General features: G+C 48.4%; 3 protein-coding genes across 14 annotated transcripts in view; 2 read left to right on the top strand and 1 right to left on the bottom strand.

The window, feature by feature from the left end:
- The window catches only part of VPS35L (VPS35 endosomal protein sorting factor like), a 162,662-nt gene extending 161,816 nt beyond the window's left edge, over positions 1 to 846 (top strand). For all 4 annotated transcript variants that reach the window (XM_036310253.1, XM_036310254.1, XM_036310252.1 and 1 more), the window contains one exon: positions 353 to 846. In XM_036310253.1, coding sequence (XP_036166146.1) covers positions 353 to 451 — 99 coding nt within the window. In that variant the 3' untranslated portion in view covers positions 452 to 846. The remainder of the gene's footprint in view (positions 1 to 352) is intronic.
- Positions 630 to 24,938, bottom strand: KNOP1 (lysine rich nucleolar protein 1). 8 transcript variants are annotated; one of them, XM_036310260.1, is made up of 6 exons: positions 24,747 to 24,899; positions 22,589 to 22,633; positions 19,769 to 20,670; positions 18,366 to 18,434; positions 4,041 to 4,118; positions 630 to 3,223 (listed from the first exon to the last, which is right to left on the bottom strand). In XM_036310260.1, the coding sequence occupies exons 1-6, from the start codon at positions 24,892 to 24,894 to the stop codon at positions 2,915 to 2,917; spliced, it is 1,551 nt and encodes a 516-aa protein (XP_036166153.1). In that variant the 5' UTR covers positions 24,895 to 24,899; the 3' UTR covers positions 630 to 2,914. The 8 variants fall into 8 exon arrangements, with proteins under 8 accessions (XP_036166153.1, XP_036166157.1, XP_036166150.1 ...); XM_036310264.1 differs by lacking the exon at positions 24,747 to 24,899 and adding an exon at positions 24,434 to 24,723; XM_036310257.1 differs by lacking the exon at positions 24,747 to 24,899 and adding an exon at positions 23,790 to 24,083.
- Positions 24,855 to 25,441, top strand: part of IQCK (IQ motif containing K) — a 127,181-nt gene continuing 126,594 nt past the window's right edge. For both annotated transcript variants that reach the window (XM_036310271.1, XM_036310270.1), the window contains exon 1: positions 24,855 to 25,040. In XM_036310271.1, coding sequence (XP_036166164.1) covers positions 24,893 to 25,040 — 148 coding nt within the window. In that variant the 5' untranslated portion in view covers positions 24,855 to 24,892. The remainder of the gene's footprint in view (positions 25,041 to 25,441) is intronic.

The raw sequence follows: 25,441 nt of genomic DNA, 5'->3' as shown, positions 1-25,441 counted from the left end.
TAGCCACTCGCCTGCCTGCCTGATCATCCCTAGCCACTCGCCTGCCTGCCTGATCATTCCTAACTGCCTCTGCCTGCCTGCCTGATTGCCCCTAACCACTCCCTAGGGGGTGGGGCCAGCCTGGGCAAGGGGCCATGGTGTTCTGGTCTCTGGTCGTTCCACCGTTTTGGTCGCTGGGCTTTTATTATATAGGATATTGCTGGGTTTCTTTTCCTCCCTTGTCCTCCAAAGACTTGACCTGTCCTCTGCTAAGAAAAAATTAGAAGGTCCCAGCATGGCTGGTTTGTTGCAGCCTTGGCTCTGAGGATAGGGAATTATGAACAGAAAGATGAGTCCTTCCTTTTCTTCCCAGGTGAAAACTCTGGAGTACATCAAGAAGCGAGGGGAACAACCAGACATGACTCATCTGACTGAGCTGGCCCTTAGGCTTCCTTTGCAAACAAGGACATGATTTTGCCCCAGAGGCTCTGGTGCCAAATCCAGAAAACACCTGCTTTTTACTTTCTTTTTACATAGACAGTTGGCTTAAGCTTTGGCCTCTACCCAGGTTATTCTGAAGAAGTGGCATTGTAAGAGCATTAAATCCCATCTTGTTCACTGAGTGGGATACAAGTAACATCTTTCTTTTCGGGGGGTGGGGTGTCTTTTTTTTTTTTTAAATTGGAAAAAGAACCTTAAAAGAGGCACTGTTTGCTCTCCCTAATTTGAGTTTGTAATTAAACGTTGCCTACAGAACCCTGGAGGATTTATAAAAGGCAGGCTCAAAAAAGATTTTTCTATCAAAAAGCAGCTCTTGATTGGATTTTGAACATGTTCTGTAATAATGGAATAAACCTCCTGAAGGGATATTTACGTTCATGGCTGTTCATTTCATTACTTCTGACTCTCATTTCATCCAGAAGGAGAATGTTTCTGAACATATTGCCTAGTTTTCTGTGCAGCCATAATTCTAAATAGCATGTGATTGAATCAATAAGAGTATTAATATTGATTGGCTGTTGAAGATAATGCATCAAAGTTGTAGATTAAAAGCACCCAAATTATTGTGCTCGACATAGATTACATTCGTCTCCACCCTGTGAAACTCATGATTACAATTCACACAGCCAATCTCAGTAAAAGTGGCTAATTTTAAAAATAAATTTATATAAACTAATATTTTAACAGTTCACTACCAAGAACATACTGTAGACTTTTTGGCTAATAGTTACATCTCCACCCACAAGGACTTCTGATGAGAAATGGCGTCCACTAAACAGCAGGTACCAAAGAATGCCCTTCCTGGAACAAAATACACAGAAATTCAGAGCATGTTGCATCGCCCAAACACCCCCAAGTGGCCTTTATTTTGCAAAATTATTTCCAATACCACTTTTACTACGATACTATTTAAATGAAAAAATTCACAAAATCACAAATTATGTGCCTGAAAAAGTTACTTCTATGTTGAGGCTGTACACTTCAAACAGAATTAATTCCGAAACCTGAGTAGGTGGATCATACATACACCAGAGCTACTGTCATGTGGCCTGGCCCAGCAAAGCTGATTTCTACACCCAAGAATATATTTTTCATTGATTTTTTTTTAGAGAGTGGAAGGGACAGAGAGGGAGGGGAGGGGAGTGGGGGAGAGACATAGATTGGTTGCCTTCTGCATGCTCCCCAACCAGGCCAGGGATGGAACCTAAAATCCAAGTACCTGGCCTTGACCTGAAATCAAACCCGTGACCTTTCAATGCACAGGCCGATGCTCTAACCACTGATCAGCACTGGCCAGGGCAGAGTTGTAGGGCTCCTGACCTGGCCAATGCTTGCTCGCCAGAGCCCTGGCAGGCCTGCCTTACCTCTGCCCCTGCTCCTCCCGCCAGCATCCGTCCTCAATGCTCTTGGCTGGCTGGCCTGAGGAGCACCTTCCTCCGTGTCAGGGGGCCACAGGGTTTCCATCTTCCTCTGGAATGTTCTAGTTTCTTGATGAGCTGCCTGGAATTGCTATGGCCATCCCTCCACCGATCTGAGGAGCCACTGATGGAGCAGGGAGGAAAGAACGGTTCTCTGGTGAGATGCTGGGTCTACCCCTCTATCGGGACTTCCTGCCATCGGAGACGGACTCTCCTGGCCATGTAGGCCTGCCCGAATGGTGTGTGCAGGAGGCATGCAGCCAAATGATGTGAAAATGTCACGTCACTTGGGTCTCTGTTCCTAGGGCTCTGAGACTGGCTATGGAGTTCAGGCTGGGACATGGTCCCCACAGCGCATGGGGCAGCCACACCTGCTTGGTGGCAATTCAGATACTTACTTGCCTACAGCTACTCTGAGACAGGAAAGGAAAGTGAGCTTGTTATTCTACTTATCACTAACTCCACTTCCTCTCTGAGATTTAGACATGTAATAGACTTCTGTTCCTTCGATCAGGTCTTTTCATCCCCAGTGAGTACTCTGGGAGAAATGCCCAGAGGGGGACATCCAGAGCAGTGAATGTAGGGCTTGAGGTACAAAAGTACACTTGGCACTTAGTAGCTGGGTGACCCTGGACAATGTTATTACTTCATCCCTGAACCTCAGTTTCCTCATCTATAAGATGGGGACGAAAACAGCACCTATTGCATAGTTAAAATTAAATACATCAATGCAAGTAAGACATGCTAGTATGTGCCTGGCACATCTAAGTCTTCAACAAACAGCTGTTATTTATACACAGTGGTGTCTTCAATCAGGGACGGAGGGCTTTGCACAGAAAATAGTGGATTTTGGCCACTCGCATGTTTTCTCAGCTCCTGAACCATGAGCTGCCCCCACCCAGGCCGTCCAGCACATCCAGAGTCTTCCTTAACCTTCGCAGGAGCTGGTCAGAGGCTCTCATCTGTGTAACTGAGTAACAAAAGCAATTTTGACTCAGGAGACAAGACAGTAGAGTTTAATCTTCAAACTTGATGGACTTGGAAGCGTTCCTGTCGATATAGAAGACTTTGTTTGGGGTGGCGAAGCCAAGGCCCGCGCGCCCGCCATGCTTCCAGCTCAGGGCCCGCGTGTAGTCCTGCTGCAGGCTCTGCTGCAGGCTGCTGGCCGCCGTCCTGTCCAGCGCCATGTTAGGCCTCCTGGTCGTGTCAGGGGTGCGGCCAAATGAAGGGGACAGATTTTTAAAGCCGCCCATAAGTTTGAGAAATTTCAGCTTCTGTTCTTCGTTTTCAAAACCAGCAGTATCCCACTGGCCAAACTGAGTGCCCTGTGTTAAGAGAAAAAAGGTGTTATTTTCCTCATTTCCAAAGCCCTTTCCCTTCCTGAACCATCTCCCCAGGGAGGACCCAGCTGATTGAGTGCTTGTTCTGTACTAGACACTTGCTCCATCTGCACTCAGAAATACTGCTGCTTCTCCCACTTCACTGATATGTTTCCAGCTTAACTAGGACACAAGCCTAATCAGTGACCCCACTAGAATCCCATCTCACGTCTGGCCAGCACCAGAGAGCACCTTTCACACGCCAAGCTGCCTGCCCACTTTACTCCTCCCCTAACTCATGGCAAATAGCCTGGCACACCTCACCTCACCACCTGGCCACCCATCCATCCACCAGCCCAAGGTTATTGTCAGTTAGAGGAGGAGGAGGAGGAGTAGGGCAAGTGGCAATGTGAAATACATTTCTATTCACAGAAGCACCCGATTTGTAGCAAAAAGGGAGTGGAGGCTCGGAGAAGTAAAGGGTCACACAGCCAAGTCAGAGGCTAAGCCAGACCCTGAACTTAGGGCTCACGATTCCTGTCCAGAGCACCCCACCACCCATGCACAAATCACCCACTTTCACCCTTCAGAGCAGTGACCTAAGAAAAGAAGCCCTTCCTTTCTGAGTCTGTGGAGAGGCAAGAACTCAGCTCCCCAAGAAAAGGACTCTGAAGCCATGTGTCCCAGAGTCAGGAAGGAAATGAACCCAGGACAGTTCTGAGGCAGGGGGTGGGGGTCTCCTCACTCAGTTCCTCATGCTGCCAGGAGGGGAGGGCTCAGGACACTGACGGACTACCTCAAAGAGCGCTGGCATCACACTTACTGTCCACGTCTGGGTTCCAGAGGCTTCCGTTTTGCCTGACTCACGATCAATTTCTTCCTGCAAGGCTTTTCGCCTCACCTGAGCAAGAGGGAGGAAAGACAAAAAGAAATGAGACACAGAAGTTATCCTTTGAGCTTAAAACCCAGAACAAAGGGGCAGAGGGACTGGAGGGTGACAGGAGAGCATAGCTTTACTCAGCTGCAACTTGGGGAAGGCATTTGTCTGAAGGAGCTCTGAGCATCTTAAGGATTGTGATCCCTGAGCCTGAAAGCAGGCAGGCCTCACTTCTCCTTGCTGAGCCTTTCCTTAAAAATGAATTTTCAAGAGGCAGATCCAAGAAGGTGGCATAGGAGGACACTGAGCTGCCCTCTCAAGGTCACATGGGATGTACAGTACAGTAGAGCAATTCCTCCTGAGAAACAACTGAGGGCCAACTGCGCAGCTTCTGCACCACAATCAGGAGAGACCGCAGAGAATGCTGGGAACCGAGCACGCTCTTGGGAGCTGGGGAGCTCTCCAGGACCGGAGGAACAGTGAGAGTCACTGTTTACATTTCCCCTTCACGTGATAGTGGGTGGGAGCTCTATCCAGGGTCTTGGGTTTACCTGCAGGGCAACCGTAATGCAAACCCAGCCACCCCACCTGGACTAGCGCCACCACCTGGAGATTAATCCAGCAGGCACATGAGGGTGCTGCATCCTCCCACTGGGTGTGTGCCGAGCTTGCCGCCTGGAGAGAGTACAGAGCTAGTAGGGCTGTCATGTGCATACCCAAGCAACCCTGCTGAGACCCAGCTTGTGCAACAGACAACAAAAGCAACAGCAAGCACCTTATGGACACCTGGATACTGAGCAGGCCACCCAGGTACCCAGGGCAAAGAGGCAGGCAAACACCAGGATGCCTCCCTCACCAGAAATCCACACCTGGCCAGGCAGCACACCAGGCCCTGAGCACACCCAACCAGATGACCAGCAGCCTGCCAAACAGCCCAGCACACAGTCTACACAGAGGCCACTTTAAAAAAATATATATGGTTTTACTGGTTTTTAGAGACAGAGGGAGAGAGAGAAACAACAATGTGAGAAACATCAATCAGCTGCCTCCTACATGCCCCCTACTGGAGATTAAGCCAGCAACCCAGGCATGTGCCCTGACCAGTAATCAAACTCGTGACACTTGGTGCATGGGACCATGTCCAACCAACTGAAGCACAATGGCCAGGGCCAGAGGCCACTTTTTCAAGATTGGGAGAAATAGCTATTTCATCTAATTCATAGAAATAAACACAGAAAGTCAGGTAAAATGGGGAGATATAGTAGGTCCTCGGGTTACATCAGAGATCTGTTCCTACAGCGCAACGTAGCGCGGTCCAACCTACATAAGCACCTATTTCACTTACATGGAGCACATACACAGCAGTAATTAAAAATGAAACAATAAAAACATTTTTAAAAAAAGATAACAACTCCTGACATTTACTTGTGGTAAACAAATAATAAAATACATAAAGCACATACGTACCTACGTCAAAATGACGGAACTTTTTTTTTTGGTAAATAAACTAGAGGCCGGGTTCACAAAAATTTGTGCACTCGGGGGTCCCTCAGCCCGGCCTGTGCCCTCACCGTCTGGGACCACCTGCTGGCTTAGGCCCACTTCCCAGGGGATTAGGCCTAAGCTGGCAATCAGACATCCCTCTGGCAGCCCAGGAGCCCTCGGGGGATGTCTACTTGCCAGTGGGGAGCAGGCCTAAACTGCAGTTGGACATCCTTAGCGCTGCTGAGGAGGCGGGAGAGGCTCCCACCACCACTGCTGAACTGGCAGCCATCAGCCTGGCTTGTGGCTGAGCAGAGCTCAGCCTGTGAGAGCACACTGACCACCAGGGGGCAGCTCCTGCGTTGAGCATCTGCCCCCTGGTGGTCAGTGTGTGTCATAGTGACCAGTCATTCCCAGTCGTTCTGCTGTTAGGGTCAATTTGCATATTACCCTTTTATTATGTAGGACAGAGGCCTGGTGCACGGGTGGGGACCGGCTGGTTTGCCCTGAAGGGTGTCGCGGATCAGGGTGGGGGTCCCGTGGGGTGCCTGGCCAGCCTGGGTAAGGGGCTGAGGGCCGTTTTCAGACGGGCCACACCCCCTTCAGGGAGGGGGGTCCTGCTGGGGTGCCTGGCCAGCCTGGTTGAGGGGCTGATTGCTATTTGCAGGTTGGCCACACCCTCTTCAGGGTGGGGGTCCCCGTTGGTGTAACTGGCCAGCCTGGGTGAGGGGCTGTTGGCCGTTTTCAGACTGGCCACACCCTCTTCAGGGTGGGGGGTCCTGCTGGGGTGCCTGGCCAGCCTGGGTGAGGGACTGATGGTTGTTTGCAGGCTGGCCAAGCCCCCCAGTGGGGACCCTCACCCCATGAGGGTGTGGCCATCCTGGGTGAGAGGCTTATGGCTGTTTGCAGGCTCCCAGTGGAGGCTGGCTGGAAGCAGGTATCTTGGACTTATTTATCTTCTATAATTGAAACTTTGTTGCCTTGAGCGGAGGCCACAGCCGGCCAGGGCAGGCGGGAAGCTTGGCTTCCTCCATCACCGGGGCAACCAAGCCTCCTGCTTGCTCCATCTTGGTTGGGTTAATTTGCATATAGTTACTGATTGGCTGGTGGGCATGGCTTGGGGCATAACGGAGGTGCGGTCAATTTGCATGTTTCTCTTTTATTAGATTAGATGGGAGATGGTGACATAACCCGAGGTCTGCCTGTATAAGAATATGCCCCAAGTGAAAGAATGAGAAAGATGCTAATAAAATGGAGATAAGTAATTTGCCTGATAAAGAATTCAAAAACCGAGGGAACCAAGATGGCGGCATAAGTTAACGCTGGAGTTTGCTGCTTTGAACAACTACTTCAAAAGTGAAACTAAAAGACGGAACGGACATCACCCAGAACCACAGGAACGCTGGCTGAGTGGAAGTCCTACAACTAGGAGGAAAGAGAAACGCATACGGACACTCAGAGGAGGCGCAGTGCTGAAGTCAAATTCTGAGGTGCGGAGTGCGCGAGCGGGCTGGCGGCGGAGGGCGCGGTTGGAGTTTTCAGTCGGGAGGGAGTCGCAGACTCTGAGCTCCAGATCCGGGCGAGTCTTTAGGGACCCAGACTCAAACGGGAGAAGCGGGACTGTCTGGCTTCGGTCAGAGCGAGTGCAGCTTTCTCTCCGAGCTTTGCAGCGGGTGCTGGGACTCAGAGAGGCAGAGCCCCTGGGGACAGGACTGAGAGCCGCCATAACTGCTCTCTCCGGCCCACCCTGTTGATCCCGTGCGACCCGCCCCGCCCAAGCCCTGCACAGAGGCATTTGCCGGATAGCCTCAGGCAAAGGCTAGATTAGCACCTCCCTAGAGGACAGAAGTTCTCTCACTGCTGACACAGCTGATTCTCATAGCCACCTGGCCTGGAGGTCAAACCCTCCCTGGTATTAGCTACAACAATCAAGGTTTAATTATAAGACTGCGAACAAAGACCACTAGGGGGTGCACCAAGGAAGCATAACAAAATGCGGAGACAAAGAAACAGGACAAAATTGTCAATGGAAGATATAGAGTTCAGAACCACACTTTTAAGGTCTCTCAAGAACTGTTTAGAAGCCGCCGATAAACTTAATGAGATCTACAAGAAAACTAATGAGACCCTCGATGCTATATTGGGGAACCAACTAGAAATTAAGCATACACGGACTGAAATAATGAATATTATAGACTCCCGACAGCAGACCAGAGGAGCGCAAGAATCAAGTCAATGATTTGAAATGCGAGGAAGCAAAAAACACCCAACCGGAAAAGCAAAATGAAAAAAGAATCCAAAAATGCGAGGATAGTGTAAGGAGCCTCTGGGACAGCTTCAAGCATACCAACATCAGAATTATAGGGGTGCCAGAAGATGAGAGAGAGCAAGATATTGAAAACCTATTTGAAGAAATAATGACAGAAAACTTCCCCCACCTGGTGAAAGAAATGGACTTACAGGTCCAAGAAGCGCGGAGAACCCCAAACAAAAGGAATCCAAAGAGGACCACACCAAGACACATCATAATTAAAATGCCAAGAGCAAAAGATAAAGAGAGAATCTTAAAAACAGCAAGAGAAAGAAACTCAGTTACCTACAAGGGAATACCCATACGACTGTCAGCTGATTTCTCAACAGAAACTTTGCAGGCCAGAAGGGAGTGGCAAGAAATATTCAAAGTGATGAATACCAAGAACCAACAACCAAGATTACTTTATCCAGCAAAGCTATCATTCAGAATGGAAGGTCAGATAAAGAGCTTCACAGATAAGGAAAAGCTAAAGGAGTTCATCACCACCAAACCAGGATTATATGAAATGCTGAAAGGTATCCTTTAAGAAGAGGAAGAGGAAGAAAAAGGTAAAGATACAAATTATGAACAACAAACATGCATCTATCAACAAGTGAATCTAAGAATCAAGTGAATAAATAATCTGATGAACAGAATGAACTGTTGATTATAATAGAATCAGGGACATAGAAAGGGAATGGACTGACTATTCTTGGGGGGGAAAGGGGTGTGGGAGATGCGGGAAGAGACTGGACAAAAATCGTGCACCTATGGATGAGGACAGTGGGTGGGGAGTGAGGGCGGAGGGTGGGGCGGGAACTTGGAGGAGGGGAGTTATGGGGGGGAAAAGAGGAACAAATGTAATAATCTGAACAATAAAGATTTAATTAAAAAAAAATAAACCTCATATAAAAAAAAAAAAAAAAAAGAATTCAAAAACCGAGAGAAACCAAGATGGCGGTATAGGTAAACACCGGAGTTTGCTGCCTCGAACAACCACTTCAAAAATACAATTAAAAGACAGAACGGACATCATCCAGAACCACAGGAAGGCTGGCTGAGTGGAAGTTCTACAACTAGGAGGAAGGAGAAAAGCATACCAAGACTCAGAGGAGGCGCGGTGCTGAAGTAAAATACTAAGGTGCGGAGTGCATGCGGAGCGGGCTGGCGGCTGAGGGCGTGGTTGTCGTTTTCAATCGGGATGGAGTCTCAGGCTCTGAGCTCCAGTTCCGGGCGAGTCTCTAGGGACCCAGACTCATACGGGAGAAGGGGGACTATCTGGCATCGTTCAGAACCATAGGGCAGCTTTCTCTCCGAGGGGCTTGCAGCGATTACTGGGACACTGAGAAGCAGAGCCTCTGAGGGCAAGACTGAGAGCAGCCATAACTGCTCGCTCCGCCCGCCCTGGCCCCGCCCAAGCCCTGCAGGGAGACTTTTGCTGGATAGCCTCAGGCAAAGGCTAGATTAGCACCTTCCTAGAGATCCAGGAGCCAGGAAGCCCAGAGGTCAGAGTGGGACCATCCAGTTTGCAGCTCTGTGGAACCTTAAAAGACACACTCAGGGGGCAGACTCAGTGAGCACCAAAGCCCCATTGAAGCAAGTCTAGCCCCAGAGGGGTGTCACCAGCACAGAAGTTCTCCCACTGCAGACACAGCTGATTCTCTCAGCCAATTGGCCTGGAGGTCAATTCCTCACAGTGATAACTACAACAATCAAGGCTTAATTACAACAAGACTGTGCACAAAGCCCACAAGGGGGTGCACCAAGAGTGTCTACCTCAGGTAATTGGGACACTTAGCACAGAAAGGCACTCTATCGACACAGCGAAGCATAAAAAATGCCGAGACTAAGAAACAGGACACAAACAACAGAATGGGAGGAAAGCAAACTGCTGGATATAGAGTTCAAAACCATACTTTTAAGGTCTTTAAAGAACTGTCTAGAAGCCGCCGATAAATTTAATAAGGCCCTCGAAAAGACTGGTGAGATCGCTGATAAATGTAGTGAGATCTTCAAGAAGACTGGTGAGACCGCCGATAAATGTAGTGAGATCCTCAAGAAGACTGGTGAAACCCTCGATGTTGTGATAAAGAACCAACTAGAAATTAAGCATACACTGACTGAAATAAAGATATTATACAGACTCCCAACAGCAGACCAGAGGATCACAAGAATCAAGTCAAAGATCTGAAATACGAAGAAGCAAAAAACACCCAACCGGAAAAGCAAAATGAAAAAAGAATCCAAAAATACAAAGATAGTGTAAGGAGCCTCTGGGACAGCTTCAAGTGTACCAACATACGAATTACAGGGGTGCCAGAAATAGAGAGAGAGCAAGATATTGAAAACCTATTTGAAGAAATAATTACAGAAAACTTCCCCTACCTGGTGAAAGAAATAGACTTCCAAGTCCAGGAAGTGCAGAGAACCCCAAACAAAAGGAATCCAAAGAGGACCACACCAAGACACATCATAATTAAAATGCCAAGAGCAAAAGACAATGAGAGAATCCTAAAAGCAGCAAGAGAAAGAAAATCAGTTACCTACAAGGGAGTACCCATACGTCTGTCAGCTGATTTCTCAATAGAAACTTTGCAGTCCAGAAGGGAGTGGCAAGAAATATTCAAAGTGATGAATACCAAGAACCTACAACCAAGACTACTTTATCCAGCAAAGCTATCATTCAGAAGTGAAGGCCAGATAAAGAGCTTCACAGATAAGAAAAAGCTAAAGTTGTTCATCACCACCAAACCAGTATTATATGAAATGCTGAAAGGTATCCTTTAAGAAGAGGAAGAACAGCCGAAACCGGTTTGGCTCAGTGGATAGAGCGTCGTTCTGTGGACTGAAAGGTCCCAGGTTCGATTCCGGTCAAGGGCATGTACCTGGGTTGCGGGCACATCACCAGTAGGAGATGTGCAGGAGGCAGCTGATCGATGTTTCTCTCTCATCGATGTTTCTAACTCTCTATCTCTCTCCCTTCCTCTCTGTAAAAAATCAATAAAATATATTTTTTAAAAAAAAGAAGAAGAGGAAGAACAAAAAGGTAAAGATACAAAATTATAAACAACTACACATCTATCAACAAGTGAATCTAAAAATCAAGTGAATAAATAACTTGATGAACAGTATGAACTGGTGATTGTAACAGAATCAGGGACATAGAAAGGGAATGGACTGACTATTCTTGGGGGGGGCGGGGAAGAGGTGTGGGGGTGAGGGAAGAGATTGGACAATAATCATGCACCTATGGCTAAGGACAGTGGGTGAGGAGTGAGGGTGGAGGGTGGGGTAGGAAATGGGTGGAGGGGAGTTATGGTGGGAAAAAAGAGTAACTAATGTAATAATCTGAACAATAAAGATTTAATTAAAAAAAAAAAGAATTCGAAAACCTTTGGCTGGTGTGGCTCAGTAGTGTGTTGACCCACGCACTGAATGGTCAGGGGTTCACTTCCCAGTCAAGGGCATGTACCTGGTTTGCACATTTATCCCTGGCCCCAGTCAGGGTACATTCAGGAGGCAACTGATTGATGTATCTCTTACATTTATATTTGTATTTACATAATATATACCTCATGGTAACCACAAACCAAAAACCTAAAAAAAATACTGGGGAAAAAAAATGAAAAGAAAGGAACCCAAATAAAACACTGAATTAAACCAGGAAATCAAAGGCAATCAAGAGAGAAACTAGAGAACAAAAACAACCAAAAAAACAATTAACAAAATGGCAATAAGCACACACCTATCAATAATTATGCTAAGTGCAAGTGGACTAAAGGCTCCAACGAAACAACAGGAGGCAGCAGAAGGGATAAGAAAACAGGATGCATCTAGCTAGTATATGCCCACTGCAAGGGACTCACTTTAGATTGAAAGACACAGACTGAAAGTGAAGGCATGGAAAAGGATATTCCGTGAGAGGAGGAATAAAAAGAAAGCTGGGATAGCAATACTCATATCAAACAAAATAGACTTTACAACAAAGAATGTAAAAAAGACAAGCCCCTGGCCTGACCAGGTGGCTCAATTGCTTGGAACATCTGGTATTGTGATTCCGCCAACTTTGTTCTTTCCAAAGATTGAAGCGGCTATTCCGGGTCTTTTTTGGTTCCGCATGTATTTTTGGAGTGTTTGTTCTCAATCTGTGAAGTATGCCAATGGTATTTTATTAGGGATTGCACTGAATTTATGGATTGCTTTGGGTAGTATGGAGATTTTAATAATGTTGAATCTACCAATCCATGAACATGGTATATTGCTCCATGTGTTGATATCTTCGTCTCTCTCTTTTCAGTGTCATGTAGTTTTCTAAGTACAGTCTTTTAACTCCTTGGTTAAGTTTTCTCCTAAGTATCTTAATATTTTATTGCAACAGTAAATGGGATTTGTTTTTAAGTTTCTCTTTCTTAGAGTTCATTATTGGTGTATAAAAATGCCATAGATTTCTGGGTGTTAATTTTGTATCCTGCTACATTGCCTAATTCATTTATTAAATCTAGTTTTTTGTTTCTTTCCTTGTTAAAAACTTTACTGTTTAAAGTATTACATATAGTATTACATGTCTCCCTTTTCCCCCATTGACCTCTCCCCGGCCTCCCCCACTGCTCCCCGACATGCCCTCACACCCTAGTGTCTGTGTCCATTGGTTATGCTTATATACATGCATACAAAGTCCTTTGGTTGAGCTCTTACCCCCCGCCCACACCACCACCACCACCACCACCACCTCCCCTGCCTTCTCGTTAAAGTCTGTCTCTGGGTCTATTTTTGTTCATCAGTTTATGTTGTTCATTATATTCCACAAATGAGTAAGATCATGTGATATTTATCTTTCTCCGACTGGGTTATTTCACTTAGCATAATGCTCTCTGTCCATGCTGTAGCGAATGGTAAGAATTCCTTCTTTTTTTATAGCAGTGTATTATTCCATTGTGTAGATGTACAACAGTTTTTTAATCCACTCATCTGCTGATGGGCACTTAGACTGTTTCCAAATCTTAGCTATGGTAAAGTGTGCTGCTATGAACATAGGGGTGCATATGTCCTTTCTGATGGGTATTTCTGGTTTCTTGGGATATAGTCCTAGAAGTGGAATCACTGGGTCAAATGGGAGTTCCATTTTTAGTTTTTTGAGGAAACTCCAATTCATAATTAAATGTCCAAAAAAAAAAATGTCCTGGTAAAGAAGGCTTCACAGGTAAATTCTACCAACCATTTAAGAAAGAATTAATACCTATCCTTCTCAAACTATTCTAAAAAACTGAAGAGGAGGGAAAGCTCCCAAACTCATTTTATAAGACCAGCATTAGCCTGATACCAAAACCAAAGATACTAAAAACAAAAAGGAATTCCAAGGCCAATATCTGGATGAACATAGATGCAAAAACCCTCAACATGTTATTAACCAATGTCCCCCATTTTAATTAAATAAATTCAATTTAAAAAGATGAATGAGCCTAGAAAAAGAAATCACTTTATTTTTAATAACATCTTCATTCTTTTATCTAAAAAAAATCCTCAACAAAATATTAGCAAACTAAATTCAACAATACATTAATAACATCATATACAATGATCAAATGGGATTCATTCTAAGCATGCAAGGGTGGTACAATTAATGTGATATGCCAGACATACAATGAAAAATAAATGTCATGATCATATCGATAGGTATGTAAAAACATTTGGCAAAATTCAATACCCATTTATGATAAAAACTCTCATCAAAATGGGGAGGGAGGGAGTAGATCTCAGCAAAATAAAGGTGACATATGAGAACCCACAGGGAATGTCACACTTAAAGGGGAAAACCAGACATCTTTTTCTTTCAGATCAGGAAGAAGACAGGAACACCCAGGTTCCTCACTTTTAGTCAATATAGTATATGAAGTCCTAGCATGGCAATGAGACAGGAAAAAGAAATAAAAGACTTCTAAGTAAAAAAAAAAAGTAAAACTGTCGCTATTTTCAGATAACAGGATGTTATATAGAGAGATCCCTAAAGATTCCATTAAAAAATTATTAGAACTGCACTGGCTGGGTGGCCTCAGTTACTTGGAACATCATCCTGTACACCAAAAGGTAGCAGGTTTGATTCCCAGTCAGGGTACATACCTAGGTTGCAGGTTTGATCCCCAGTTAGGGCGAGTATGGGAGGTAACTGATGTTTCTCTCTCACAATGGTGTTCTTTCTCTCCCCTGCCCTCACTCTCCCTCTCTAAATCAAGAAACATATCTTCAGATGAAGATAGAAAAACAACAACTATTAGAATAAATGAATTCAGTACAATTGCAGGATGCAAAATCAGTATTCAGAAAGCTGTGCATTCTTATACCCTAATAATGAAATATCAGAAAGTTAAGAAAAGAATCCCATCTAAATTGCATAAAAATAATTACCTAAGAATAAATTTAAACAAGGGGGTAAAAGCTATGTACTTTGAAAACTTTAAGGCATTGATAAAAGAAACTGAAGACACATAGAAAAGAATATACTATGCTCATGAACGAGAATACTTCATATTGTTTAAATGTGCATATCACACAAAGCAATCTATAAAGTCAAAGCAATTCCTATCAAAATAGTCCAGAAATAAACCCATGCCTTTATGGCCAATTATTATTTAACAAAGGAGGCTGGGATAGAGATAATCTAGTCAATAAATGGTGCTAGGAAAAATTAGACAGATATGTGCAAAAAATTGGAAACTAGACTACCTTCTTACACTATACCCAAGAATAAAATTAATAAAGAATTAGACTTAAATGCCAGACTTGAAATCATAAAAATACCAGAAAAAACACAAGCAGCAAAATCTCAGATATTTCTCATAGAAATATTTTTCTTCTATCACCTCAGGCAAGAGAAACAAAAGAAAAAAATAAACAAATGGGACTATATTAAACAAAAAAGTTTTTGCACAGCAAAGGAAACCATTAACAAAATGAATAGACAACCCACTGAATGCGAGGACATATTCGCCAATGATACACCTGATAAGGAGTTAATATCCAAAATTTACAAAAACTTATACAACTAAACACCGGAAAAACAAACAATGCAATTAAAAAATGGGCAAAGGATCTGAACAGACACTTCTCCAAAGAGGACATACAGATGGTCAAGAGACACATGAAAAGATGCTAAATGTCATTTATTAGAGAAATGAAAACTAAAACTACAATGAGAATGGCTACCATCAATAAATCAACACACAAGTGTTGGCCAGGACGTGGAGAAAAGGAAACCCTAGTGCACTGTTGGTGGAAAGGCAGATTGGTGCAGCCACTGTGGAAAGCAGTATGGCGTTACCTCAAAAAAGTTAAAAACTACCTTATAACCCAGCTATTCCACTTCTGGAAATGTATCTGAAGAAACCTGAAACACTAATTCAAAATAATATATGCACCCCTATGTTCATTGCAGTGTTATTTACAACTAGAGGCCCGGTGCACAAAAATTCGTGCACCGGGGGGGGTGGGGCGGGGTGTTCCTCAGCCCAGCCAGTGCCCTTCGGCAGCCCAGGACCCTAGGGGGATGTCTAATGGCTTAGGCCCTAAGCCATTAGTTGGACATCCTTAGTGCTGCCACGGAGGCAGGAGAGGCTCCCGCCACCCCTGCTGTGCTGGCCAGCCATGAGCCGGCTTCTGGCTGAGCAGCACTCCCCCTGTGGAAGCACACTGACCACCAGGGGGACAGCTCCTGTGTTAAGCGTCTGCCCCCTGGTGATCAGTGCGCAACATAGCCAGTCATTCCTGGTCGTTCCATCTTTAGGGTCAATTTGCATATTACCCTTTTATTATATAGGACAGCCAAGATATAGAAGCAGCCCAAGTGCCCATCAGTAGATGAGTGGATAAAAATGTTGTGAAATATTTACGCAATGGATACTACTTGACCATAAAAAAGAAGGAAATTTTACCCTTTGTGAATGAGTGGGTGGACCTGGAGAGCATTATGCTGACAGAAATAAGCCAGTCAGAGAAAGATAAGTACCATATGATCTCACTCATATGTGGAATCTAATGAACAAAATAAACTGATGAACAAAATAGAAACACTCATTTTGAGAGGGGTTACTGGGCCGGGTGAAAAATGGGAAGGGATTAATAAAAATAACAACACAAAAAACAACTCATGGACACACACAACAATATGGTGATTACCAGAGAGAAGGGGGATCAGGGAAGGTAGAAGAGGGTATAGTGGGAATAAATGGTGACACAAAGAGACTTGACTTGGGGTGTTGAATACACAACACAATATACAGATGATGTATTATGGAACTGTACACCTAAAACCTGTGTAATTTTATTAACCAATGTCACCCTAATCAATTTATTAAAACATAATGGGCAGAAGACCTGAATAGACACTTCTCCAAAGAGGACATATGGACATAGTAATATTGCAAATTAAATGCAATCATTAGGGAAATACAAATTAAAAACACAATGAGCTATCGCCTCACAAGTGCCAGAATGGCTACCATCAATAAATTAACAAACAGCTGTTGGTGAAAAATTAAAAACAGATCTCACCCTACCCAGTATGGCTCAGTGGATACAGCATTGGCCCACGGATTGAAGGGTCTCAGGTTCAATCCCAAAGGCAGGTACCTCAGTTGCAGACTCGATTCCTGGCCCCGGTAGGGGGTGTGTGGAGGGGGGAGATGTGCATGTGGGAGGCAACTAATTGATGTGTCTCTCTTATCCTGATGTTTCTCTCTCTCCATCTCTCCCCCTCCCTTCCACTCTCTCTAAAACAAATCAATGGAAAAATATCCTTGGGGGAGGATTAATAAAAAAAATAAATAAAAAATAAACAGAACTACCTTTTGACCCAACATTTCCACCTCTGGGTATAGGAAGAAATCCAAAACATTAATTTGAAAAGATATATGCACCCCTATATTCAATGCAGCATTATTTACAATAGCCAATAAATAGCCAATATATGGAAGCCATGCAAATGCCCATCAACAGATGAGTGGAAAAAAAAAAAAAAAAAGCTGGGTACAGTGTGGCCAGTGTGGCTCCATGGTTGAGTGTTGACCCATGAACCAGGAAGTCATAGTTCAATTCCAGGCTAGGGCACATGCCTGGGTTGCAGGCTCAATCCCCAGTGGGGGTTATGCAGGAGGCAGTCAATAGATGATTATCTCTCATATCATTGATGTTTCTTTCTCCCACTCCCTCTCTAAAATCAATAAAAACCCTATATAATAAAAGTGTAGTATGCAAATTGACTGCAACAGTGGACAGACTGCTTGGCGGGTGGGGGGTGGGGGGGCAGGCGAGCAGGCGGCACCAGGCCAGTGGGCAGAGGGAGGGGACGGCGATGGGGCGCGGGCCTAAGCCATCAGTCGGACATCCTGAGGCCTCCCGGACTGCAAGAGGGCGCAGGCAGGGCTGAGGGACCACCCCCTACCACCACCCCCACCTTCCAATTGCACGAATTTTCGTGCGCTAGGCCTCGAGTAAATAAATAAAAAGCTGGTCCGTGTGGCTCAGTTGGCTGAGTGTAGTTCCATGTACCAAAAGGTCATGCATGCACTGAAAGGTCGCTGGTTAAATTCCTGGTCAGGGCACATACCCAGGTTGAAGGTTTAATGCCCGGTTGAGGTGCATATGGAAGGTAACCAATCAATGTTTCTCTCGCATTGATGTTCTCTCTCTCTCCCCCTCTCCCTTCCTCTCTAAAGTCAATAAAAATATATTTAATAATAAAAAAAAAAGCTGGGTGCACCAGCCCACATGATGCACCTCCTGTCTTCAGTTTGGGAGCATTGAGAGAAGTGGTTCTGGTGTGGGCCAGCATCCATTCCTGTCTAGCCCCAATCTCCTGATAAGTAAGTGGGAGCTAGACTTTCTGGAATTGGGGTATTTCACAACCCTGGCAGTACAGCAAAGTAACCACAGAGACTCGGCCTTAGCCAGCGGTTCTCAACCTGTGGGTCACAACCCCTGAAAATACATCCTGCATATCAGATATTTACATTACGATTCATAACAGTAGCAACATTACAGTTATGAAGTAGCAACGAAAACAATTTTATGGTTGGGGGTCACTACAACATAAGGAACTGTATTAAAGGGTCGCAGCATTAGGAAGGTTGAGAACCACCCATTACTAATGAGGTGACTTAGGGCAGTCACTAACCTCACTGACCCTCATATAGGCGAAGACCAAAGGATGCTTCTCAAGGATGCTAGCCCTTTTCCCAGCCCTGGTTTTAGGTTCTCCCCATGCAGTGAGCATGGAGGAGAGCCTCACCCTGAGGCTCTGAATCACCAGCTGGCCTGCAGCCAGGCTGGCAGTGAGGGACTCCCACCACGACATGGAGAAGGCAGAGTTCCGCGCATGGAAGGTGGGCCATGGAAGCTGGCCTGGCAGCCTTTGGAGTCGTGGGCACTTCCAAGACCAGGACCTTGTGGCCTGATAGGAGGGGTGTGGCAAGACACATGGGAGAGGGATGAGGAGGGGGCCATACCTGGTCTATGTGTGCCTCGTCCATGTTGCCTTTCTTCTCCAGCACCACCTCTAAGTCTGTGTCAGGCTCCTGCACAGGAGAGCAAAGGGAGTAAGAGTCAAGCATCTGCTGGCCTCTGCCCCAGTAGCCCTGCAGGGTGAGATCATGACAGATTCCAGAAAAGACCCAAGATCCCAGCACCACCCCAAACCCCATCACCTACAGAATATCTGACACCTTTCTCTTCCATGATTCTCCCCTCAAAACCATGGCACTGACCTATTTGACAGATGAAGAAACCAAGGTTCAGAGAGGTAGAGTGACCATCATGAGGTCACCCCCACAGATCAGGGGCAGGGCTGACACTAACCTAGGTCTCTCAACTCAGGCTAGGTGCATGACCTTTCCTGCCACAAGTCACCTGACCTCCCAGGGTGACACCAAACCAGTGAGAGGCCAAGGGCCACATCTATGGTGTGTGTGTGGGGGGGGGAGGGGAGAGGGGGCACATAGCAAGAGTCAGGAAATGCAGAGGTGGGCTCAGGGTCCTGATGGGTGTGGGGAGTGGGGCTGCCAGCAAACACAAGCCTACTAAATTCTCCTGTATACCGCCCACCCCCACTCACAGGTCCTGGCTGCTGCCTTCTCACCTGCCTAGAAAACCATGAGTGTCTAACTCCTGCTTCCCCACCCCCAACCTTGGTCCATCCCATAAGCAACTCAGGTGAACTTTAAAAATTCAATCAGAATACGCTGTACACCTTAAACATACACAACTTTATGTCAACTCTATCTTCTTTAAAAAAACCTCAGTCAGAATATGTTACCACTCCCCAAGACTCCTAGGGCTTCCATCTTACCTGCACAAAATCCAGACTTCTGCGGCCTCCATGGTTGTCACGGAGCCCCCGCCACCCCAGCCTCTGTGCTCTGCCAGGGCCTCTGTACTTGCTGCTTCAGCTGCACGAAAGGCCGAAGCCCTCACAGGTCTCAGCTCCCAGGGGACATCCTTGCTGGCTGCCTCTCTGACATGGCTGTGCTCACTGGCCTCAGCCTCTGAGGGACTCTGACGGTGAGACCTCAGGCCGGCCCCCTTACCCCTGGTCCTTTGTAATGACAACAGCCCTTCCCAATTGCATCTGGTAGAGCTGAGCACAGGCCCTACAGACACCTTCCTGCTGACCCAGCTCCCAGGGTTCGTCCTTCAGTCAGTATTAACGGAGCCCCTCCTCTTGGGCCAGATTCACCTCTCAGGAAGTCAGTTGCACATGTCAATAAATCTCTCTTCTGGCTTAAGTCAGTTTAAACAAGGTTCTGACACTAAAAAGTTGAGTACACGTGCGCATGCATACATACACATACACACACACACACACACACACACACACACACACTCCCAACTTCCACCCTGAAGGACAACCTACCTCCTTCCAAAGTTCTGCTACTTTGCTCTCCTTCCTCTTCTTTTTCTTCCTCTTCAGAGCTGGCTCCTCAGTGCCTGGCTCCTCGGCCCTTTTAGTGGGCTTCATTTTCTTCTTCGCAGGGGCCTTGAGGCTGTCTCCTACCGCGATGTACTCTGAAGCCTCAACTTTGACTGGCTTCTTTGCACATCTTTTCCTAGGACTGCTCTCCATGGACCTGGAAGGCTTGGGGTGGTCAAGGGAGGTGTCTTCCTCCTGGTGGGTTTTCGTTTTCTTCTTCTGGTTCACGTTGTGTTCCCTGGGGCCTCCCTGCTTCCTCTTCTGCCCCAAGGCTGCCCGTTGCTGGTCATTCTTTCCCACTGGGCATGCATGCAGGGCGTCCCTGGCCGAGAAGGCTGCCGCCTCCTGGGCCTTACTCTCCTTCTTGTGTTTTTTGAGCTTTCTGCCAACTCTGGTCACTTCCTCGCCCTGTCTGGGGTCCAGGGAGGTCTTCACCCTCACACCAGGAGACAGAGCCAGAGGCCATGAGGACTTCCTCTTCTTTTTCTTCTCCCCATTGAGGAACTTGGGTGGAGCGAGAGCCTGTGTCCTGGGGCTGGGAGACGTCTCTGTCTGCCTGGCACGGAACGTGGTCTCAGGTTCTCGATGCTCCTCACAGACAGTGCTGTACTCCTGCTTTTTCTTCTTCTTCTTCTTTTTCTTCACCAGAGGGGTCTCGGGTGCCTGGCCCTGGATCCCACTCTTCGTGGGCGATATGGCTGTGGTGGGACAGACCTCAGTGTTATAACTGTTACTGTTCAAAACCAAGTACTGAGCCTCTGGTTCTTTAACCACCACCTTCTTCTTCTTGTTTTTCTCTGGAAGCCGAAGGCCCCGGTCTCCTATGTGGGTCTTGGTGATCATTCCTGAAAAAGAAAAAAAAGGTACAAGTTATACCTACACCACGCCAGCCTGTGTACAATTCACCTAGGTCTTGCCAAAAGTCATGTTTCTTTGCGTGGATGGTCTGAAATGGTAGGGAATGGGAAAATGGGCATGATTCCTGTAGAGCCTGGGCAAATATGGCCAAAGAAGTAGAATGGAGCCAAAATTCACTCAGCCCCAGGCTCAAATCCAAACCAATGACTTTAAGTCATTCACCTTTTCTCCCTGAGTTTTAATCCCCATCTGGAAAATGGGGGAAACACCGCTTCTCAACGAGCTGTAGCAAAGGATAAAGAAAATAACCCAAGGAAAGTGCCTGCCACATTGTTGACTCTTTTCCTAACCCCCTTCTCCTCAAGTCCTTAAGCCTGGCCATTCAACAGAAATTTACCACCGGCCTACCCTGTGCCTGCCAGAGGGTAGAACTGCAGTCAAACCAGAAAAATCAGGCACTGCCTCCAAGGGCTCCCCTTTTATGGGTGAAGGGTATGGTAACCCTGAGGCCAGTCCTTCTTGCCCATTCCCACCACAGTGACTGTGGAAAAATTAACCCGTTAACTTGGTTCATCTAAACAGCTCTTCCGCTTTATGTCTGGAAACTAATTCCCCCAACCTGCACTCCATTGACTTATTATCCCTATTACTTCCCTGTAACTCGTAATAAGAGCAGCAGCGAGGTATGGTGAGAAGAACTCCAGTTAGAGTTCAAGTGGTGACTCTGGTACTCTTGCCTCATAGCCAGTGGCTTCTTCAGGCCTCAGTTTCCCCATCCATAAAAGAGGGGTTGAACTAAATCGTGGTGGAGTGGTGGAGAATGAGGACATCCAGCCTGCAAGCTTCTTAATTTTCAAATAAATTTCTCACATTTAGTGACTGAAGGTGACACACAGCAACCTAGAGTTCCCAGCATTTGGGGGAGGGGGAGGGATAATGTCAAGGAGGTGCCTGAGAGAAGGGGCTGGTGCCCTCAACACATTTCAGCTTCTGGCTGGGCTATTTCTCTCTCTAGTCAGCACCCAGTTCCTGCTGTTCCCTGGATAACCCAGAAGCCAGAAACAATGTGCCCTCACGGGGGGTTTGGACAGTGGGAGGGCAAGGCCAGGAGCTTCTCAGCTTGCGGCTCTCCGGCATCAGAGCCCAGGGCCTCACACTGGACCTGCCAGGCCTGAGGCAGAGCTCAGGTGCGTTTATAACGGCTCCCGAGCACCTGAGAGACAGGGCACACCCACTCATTCACTCCTGTCTTGTTTGCTGGTGCGCAGGCAGGCCTTTGCAGGTTCGGTTCCAGACCACTGTAATGAAGGGAGCAGCACCATAAAGCAAGCAGCAACCTTTTTGCTGGTGGAGGGTGTTGCCTTCAATTTGTAAAAACACAACACCTGTGAAGTGCAATAAAGCAAAGAACAATAAAGCCAGGTCTGTCTCTACTCCCAGAGCCTAACTCTGTACCTGGCACATAACAGGTGCTCATGTGTACTCACTGAATGAGGGATGCACCCTGAAGATACAAAGGTGAACAAGATGAAACACCTGCCATCAACAAGCAAGTAGGTGTGGGAGGAAAAGGGGTGTAATCCTATCTAATAAAAGAGAAACATGGTAATTAGCATACGACCGCTACGCTTCCCATTGGCTAATCAGGGTGATATGCAAATTAACTGCCAGCCAAGATGGCAGCCCTAGCCAGGCAGCTTGAAACTAACATGAGGCTTGCTTGCTTCAGTGACAGAGGAAACCAACGTTCCCTGCCTGCCTTGCCGGCCTCTGAGCCTGCAGTTCGAAACATTGTAACAAATACAGAAGCTAAACAAAACCCCAGAAACCTGCTTTCAGCGAGCCGGGATCCCAGAGCTGGAGTTATACATTGTTTTGATTACAGAACCCAAACAAACCACATACCTGCTTTCAGCAGCAGAGGCCTCAGAGCTGGAGACAGAGCTAAAGCTGGCCCAGAATAAAAAAAAAAAAAAGAAAAAAAGGAGCAGTTGGGAGCGTCAGCCCTCAGCCCCTCACCCAGACTGGCCAGGCACCCCAGTGGGGACCCCCACCCTGAAGGGTGTGTGACCAGCTGCAAACAGCCATCACCCCCTCACCCAGACTGGCCAGGCACCCCAGTGGGGACCCCCACCCTGAAGGGTGTGTGACCAGCTGCAAACAGCCATCATCCCCTCACACAGGCTGGCCAGGCACCCCAGTGGGGAACCCCACCCTGATCCAGGACACCCTTCAGGGCAAACCAGCCAGCCCCACCCATGCACCAGGCCTCTATCTTATATAGCAAAAGGGTAATATGCCTCCCAGCACCGGGATCAGCGGAGCCAAGAGGCCTTCCGGCACCGGGATCAGTGTGACAGGGGGCAGCACCCAAACCCCCTGATTGCCCTGCGGCTCTGTGTGTGACAGAGGGCGGGGCCACAGCCTCCCTATCCGCCCTGCTCTGTTCGTGACAGGGGAAGGAGCCCCAACCTCCTGATCAGCCTTGCTCTGTGCCTGATACGGGGGAGCTCCCCAACCCCCTGATCGCCCTGCGGCTCTGTGTGTGACAGGGTGCGGCGCCCCAACCCCCTGATCGGCCCTGCTCTGAGCCCAACCAGGGGCTGTACCTAGGGATTAGGCCTGCCCTCTGCCACCCGGGACCAGGCCTAAGCCAGCAGGGCGTTATCTCCTGAGGGGTCCCAGACTGCGAGAGGGCACAGGCCAGGCTTAGGGACCCCCCCTTCCCCCCGAGTGCACAAATTTTTGTGCACCGGGCCTCTAGTCCTATATAATAAAAGGCTAATATGCAAATTGACCAAATGGCAGAACGACAGGTCGCAATGATGCGCACTGACCATCAGGGGGCAGACGTTCAAGGCAGGAGCTGCCCCCTGGTGGTCAGTGCACTCCCACAGGGAGAGAGCCGCTCAGCCAGATGCCCAGAGCCTCCCCCCCCCCCCCCCCAGCAGTTGGACATCCACGCCCAGGGCTCCTGTCCCCGCCCAGGGCTCCTGGACTGCCAGAGGGCGCAGGCCATGCTGAGGGACCCCCCAACCCCTGAGTGCACGAATGTCCTGCACCAGGCCTCTAGGAACAGGTAATAGGGTAATGGAAGTTTTCTAACCTGGACTGGCAATTGTCAGGAAACTTTCTGAAGAAGTTTTCCAGCTTGGTAACTGCAGGGTGTTGGCACTAATCCCTGAGACAAAGCAACTGAAGGGGGTGATGCAGATGGAGGCATGCTGGTTTGAATGGATGCCCTGAGATACCCAAGTGGAGAGGTTGGGTGGGCAGGTGGATATATGAGGCTGAGGGCTGATGAGGCCGGCACCAGCGACATAAGTTTTGGAATACATGGATGATAATTAAGCGCCGAACAGAGAGTCTGAGACAGAACCTTAGGGAATAACGACATTTAAGGGGGGGGGGGGGGGGGGCGGAGCGCAGAGGAAGAGGGGCTGGCAAAGGGAAGGGAGAAGGAGCAAACCTGCCCAGGTGGTGTCAAGGGAGCCCAGAGCGCCTGGGAGGGAGGAGCGGCCCAGACGCCTAATGAACACCAAGGGCCGCGGGGAGAGTCCACTGCACCCTCCTCTCCGCCGACAGAACGCGTGGCACCCACCCTCCCCAGCACCGAGGATCCCCAAAGTCTTCACTCCTTCAAGGACCAGCAAAGGGCCTGAAGCGTGCCTCCTGCAAACGCAAACGCTTCCTGCAAAAGCTTTTAACTTCTCGGGTAGCTCAGGCCCGCAAAGCGAGGCTTGGACTCACTTGCCCTGGGTCCCAACGCCGGCAGCTGGCGAAACAGCGCGAGCGGGAAGCAGGCGCGCAGGGGGCCAGGCTGGGCGCCCCACGGCTCCGCCGCGCCACGGCTTCCGCGCAGACACCAGGGGAGGGTCCAGCGGGGGCCGGCTCCCAGGAGGGAGGACTTCCTGGAGGCGGCGGCCTCAGGCCGGGCGGGCGCCCCGAGGGCTGGGAGGCGTGGACTTGGGGTGCCGGCCGCCCGCTGTGTCCTCTGATCGCCGCGCGAGTCCCCCCACCCCCCGCCCCTGAGGTTCTCCGCCGCCCCAGTCGTTGCCCTCACCTGCAGGCCACCCCGCTCGGCCGCCACAGAGCACCCTCCACCGTGACCCGGAAATCGAACCTGAGACGCGGGTCCGTCGCCCGCGCGTTCCAGTTCTTCCGGGTCGTGGCCGGGCTGGGAGTGCGGTTGCCGTGGAAACCGCGACCATGGCGGCGCCCGGGAGGGTGGGCAGCCGCGCCGCGCAGCACGAGGAGCGGGCCGGCTCCTTGGAGTCCGTTCCCACCGCGTGCCCCGCGGCCCTCGAGCGGCCGGCGGAGCCACCGGGCAGAACCCTGTGGGAGCGGATCTGCGAGGGTAGGCGGCGCCGCGGGGCCAGGACGGGGCGGGGCAGGGACGGGCTGCGGGGGTGATTGACGCGCGAGGCCCCCTGGCGGCCGCGCCGCTGACCCGCGGAGCCCCCGTTTATACCCGGGAAACAGGCCTGGAGGGCCTGCTTATGATTATGCGGCGCGGCCGCCAGCGTCCATCCGCAGTCGGTGGCAAGTGTGGGGCCGCGTGGGGGAAGCAGTGCAATGGCCAGGCGGTGTGGACCAGGGTGCTCGAACCTATTCAGTGAACAGGAGAGAATCGCTGGGCGGAGGTGGGACCTTCATTCACACCTGGGTTCCCAGGACCCGCCCACAGAGTTCCTAATGGGGTTCAGGAACCTGCCTTGCATGCGCACCGGGGGAGTTTTGATGTGGATAATCTGTGGT

This window comes from Myotis myotis, unplaced genomic scaffold (genome assembly GCF_014108235.1).
Source record: "Myotis myotis isolate mMyoMyo1 unplaced genomic scaffold, mMyoMyo1.p scaffold_m19_p_5, whole genome shotgun sequence".
Lineage (NCBI taxonomy): Eukaryota > Metazoa > Chordata > Mammalia > Chiroptera > Vespertilionidae > Myotis > Myotis myotis.
The sequence above is the reverse complement of the archived record's forward strand: the minus strand, read 5'-3'. Positions and strand labels throughout refer to the sequence as shown.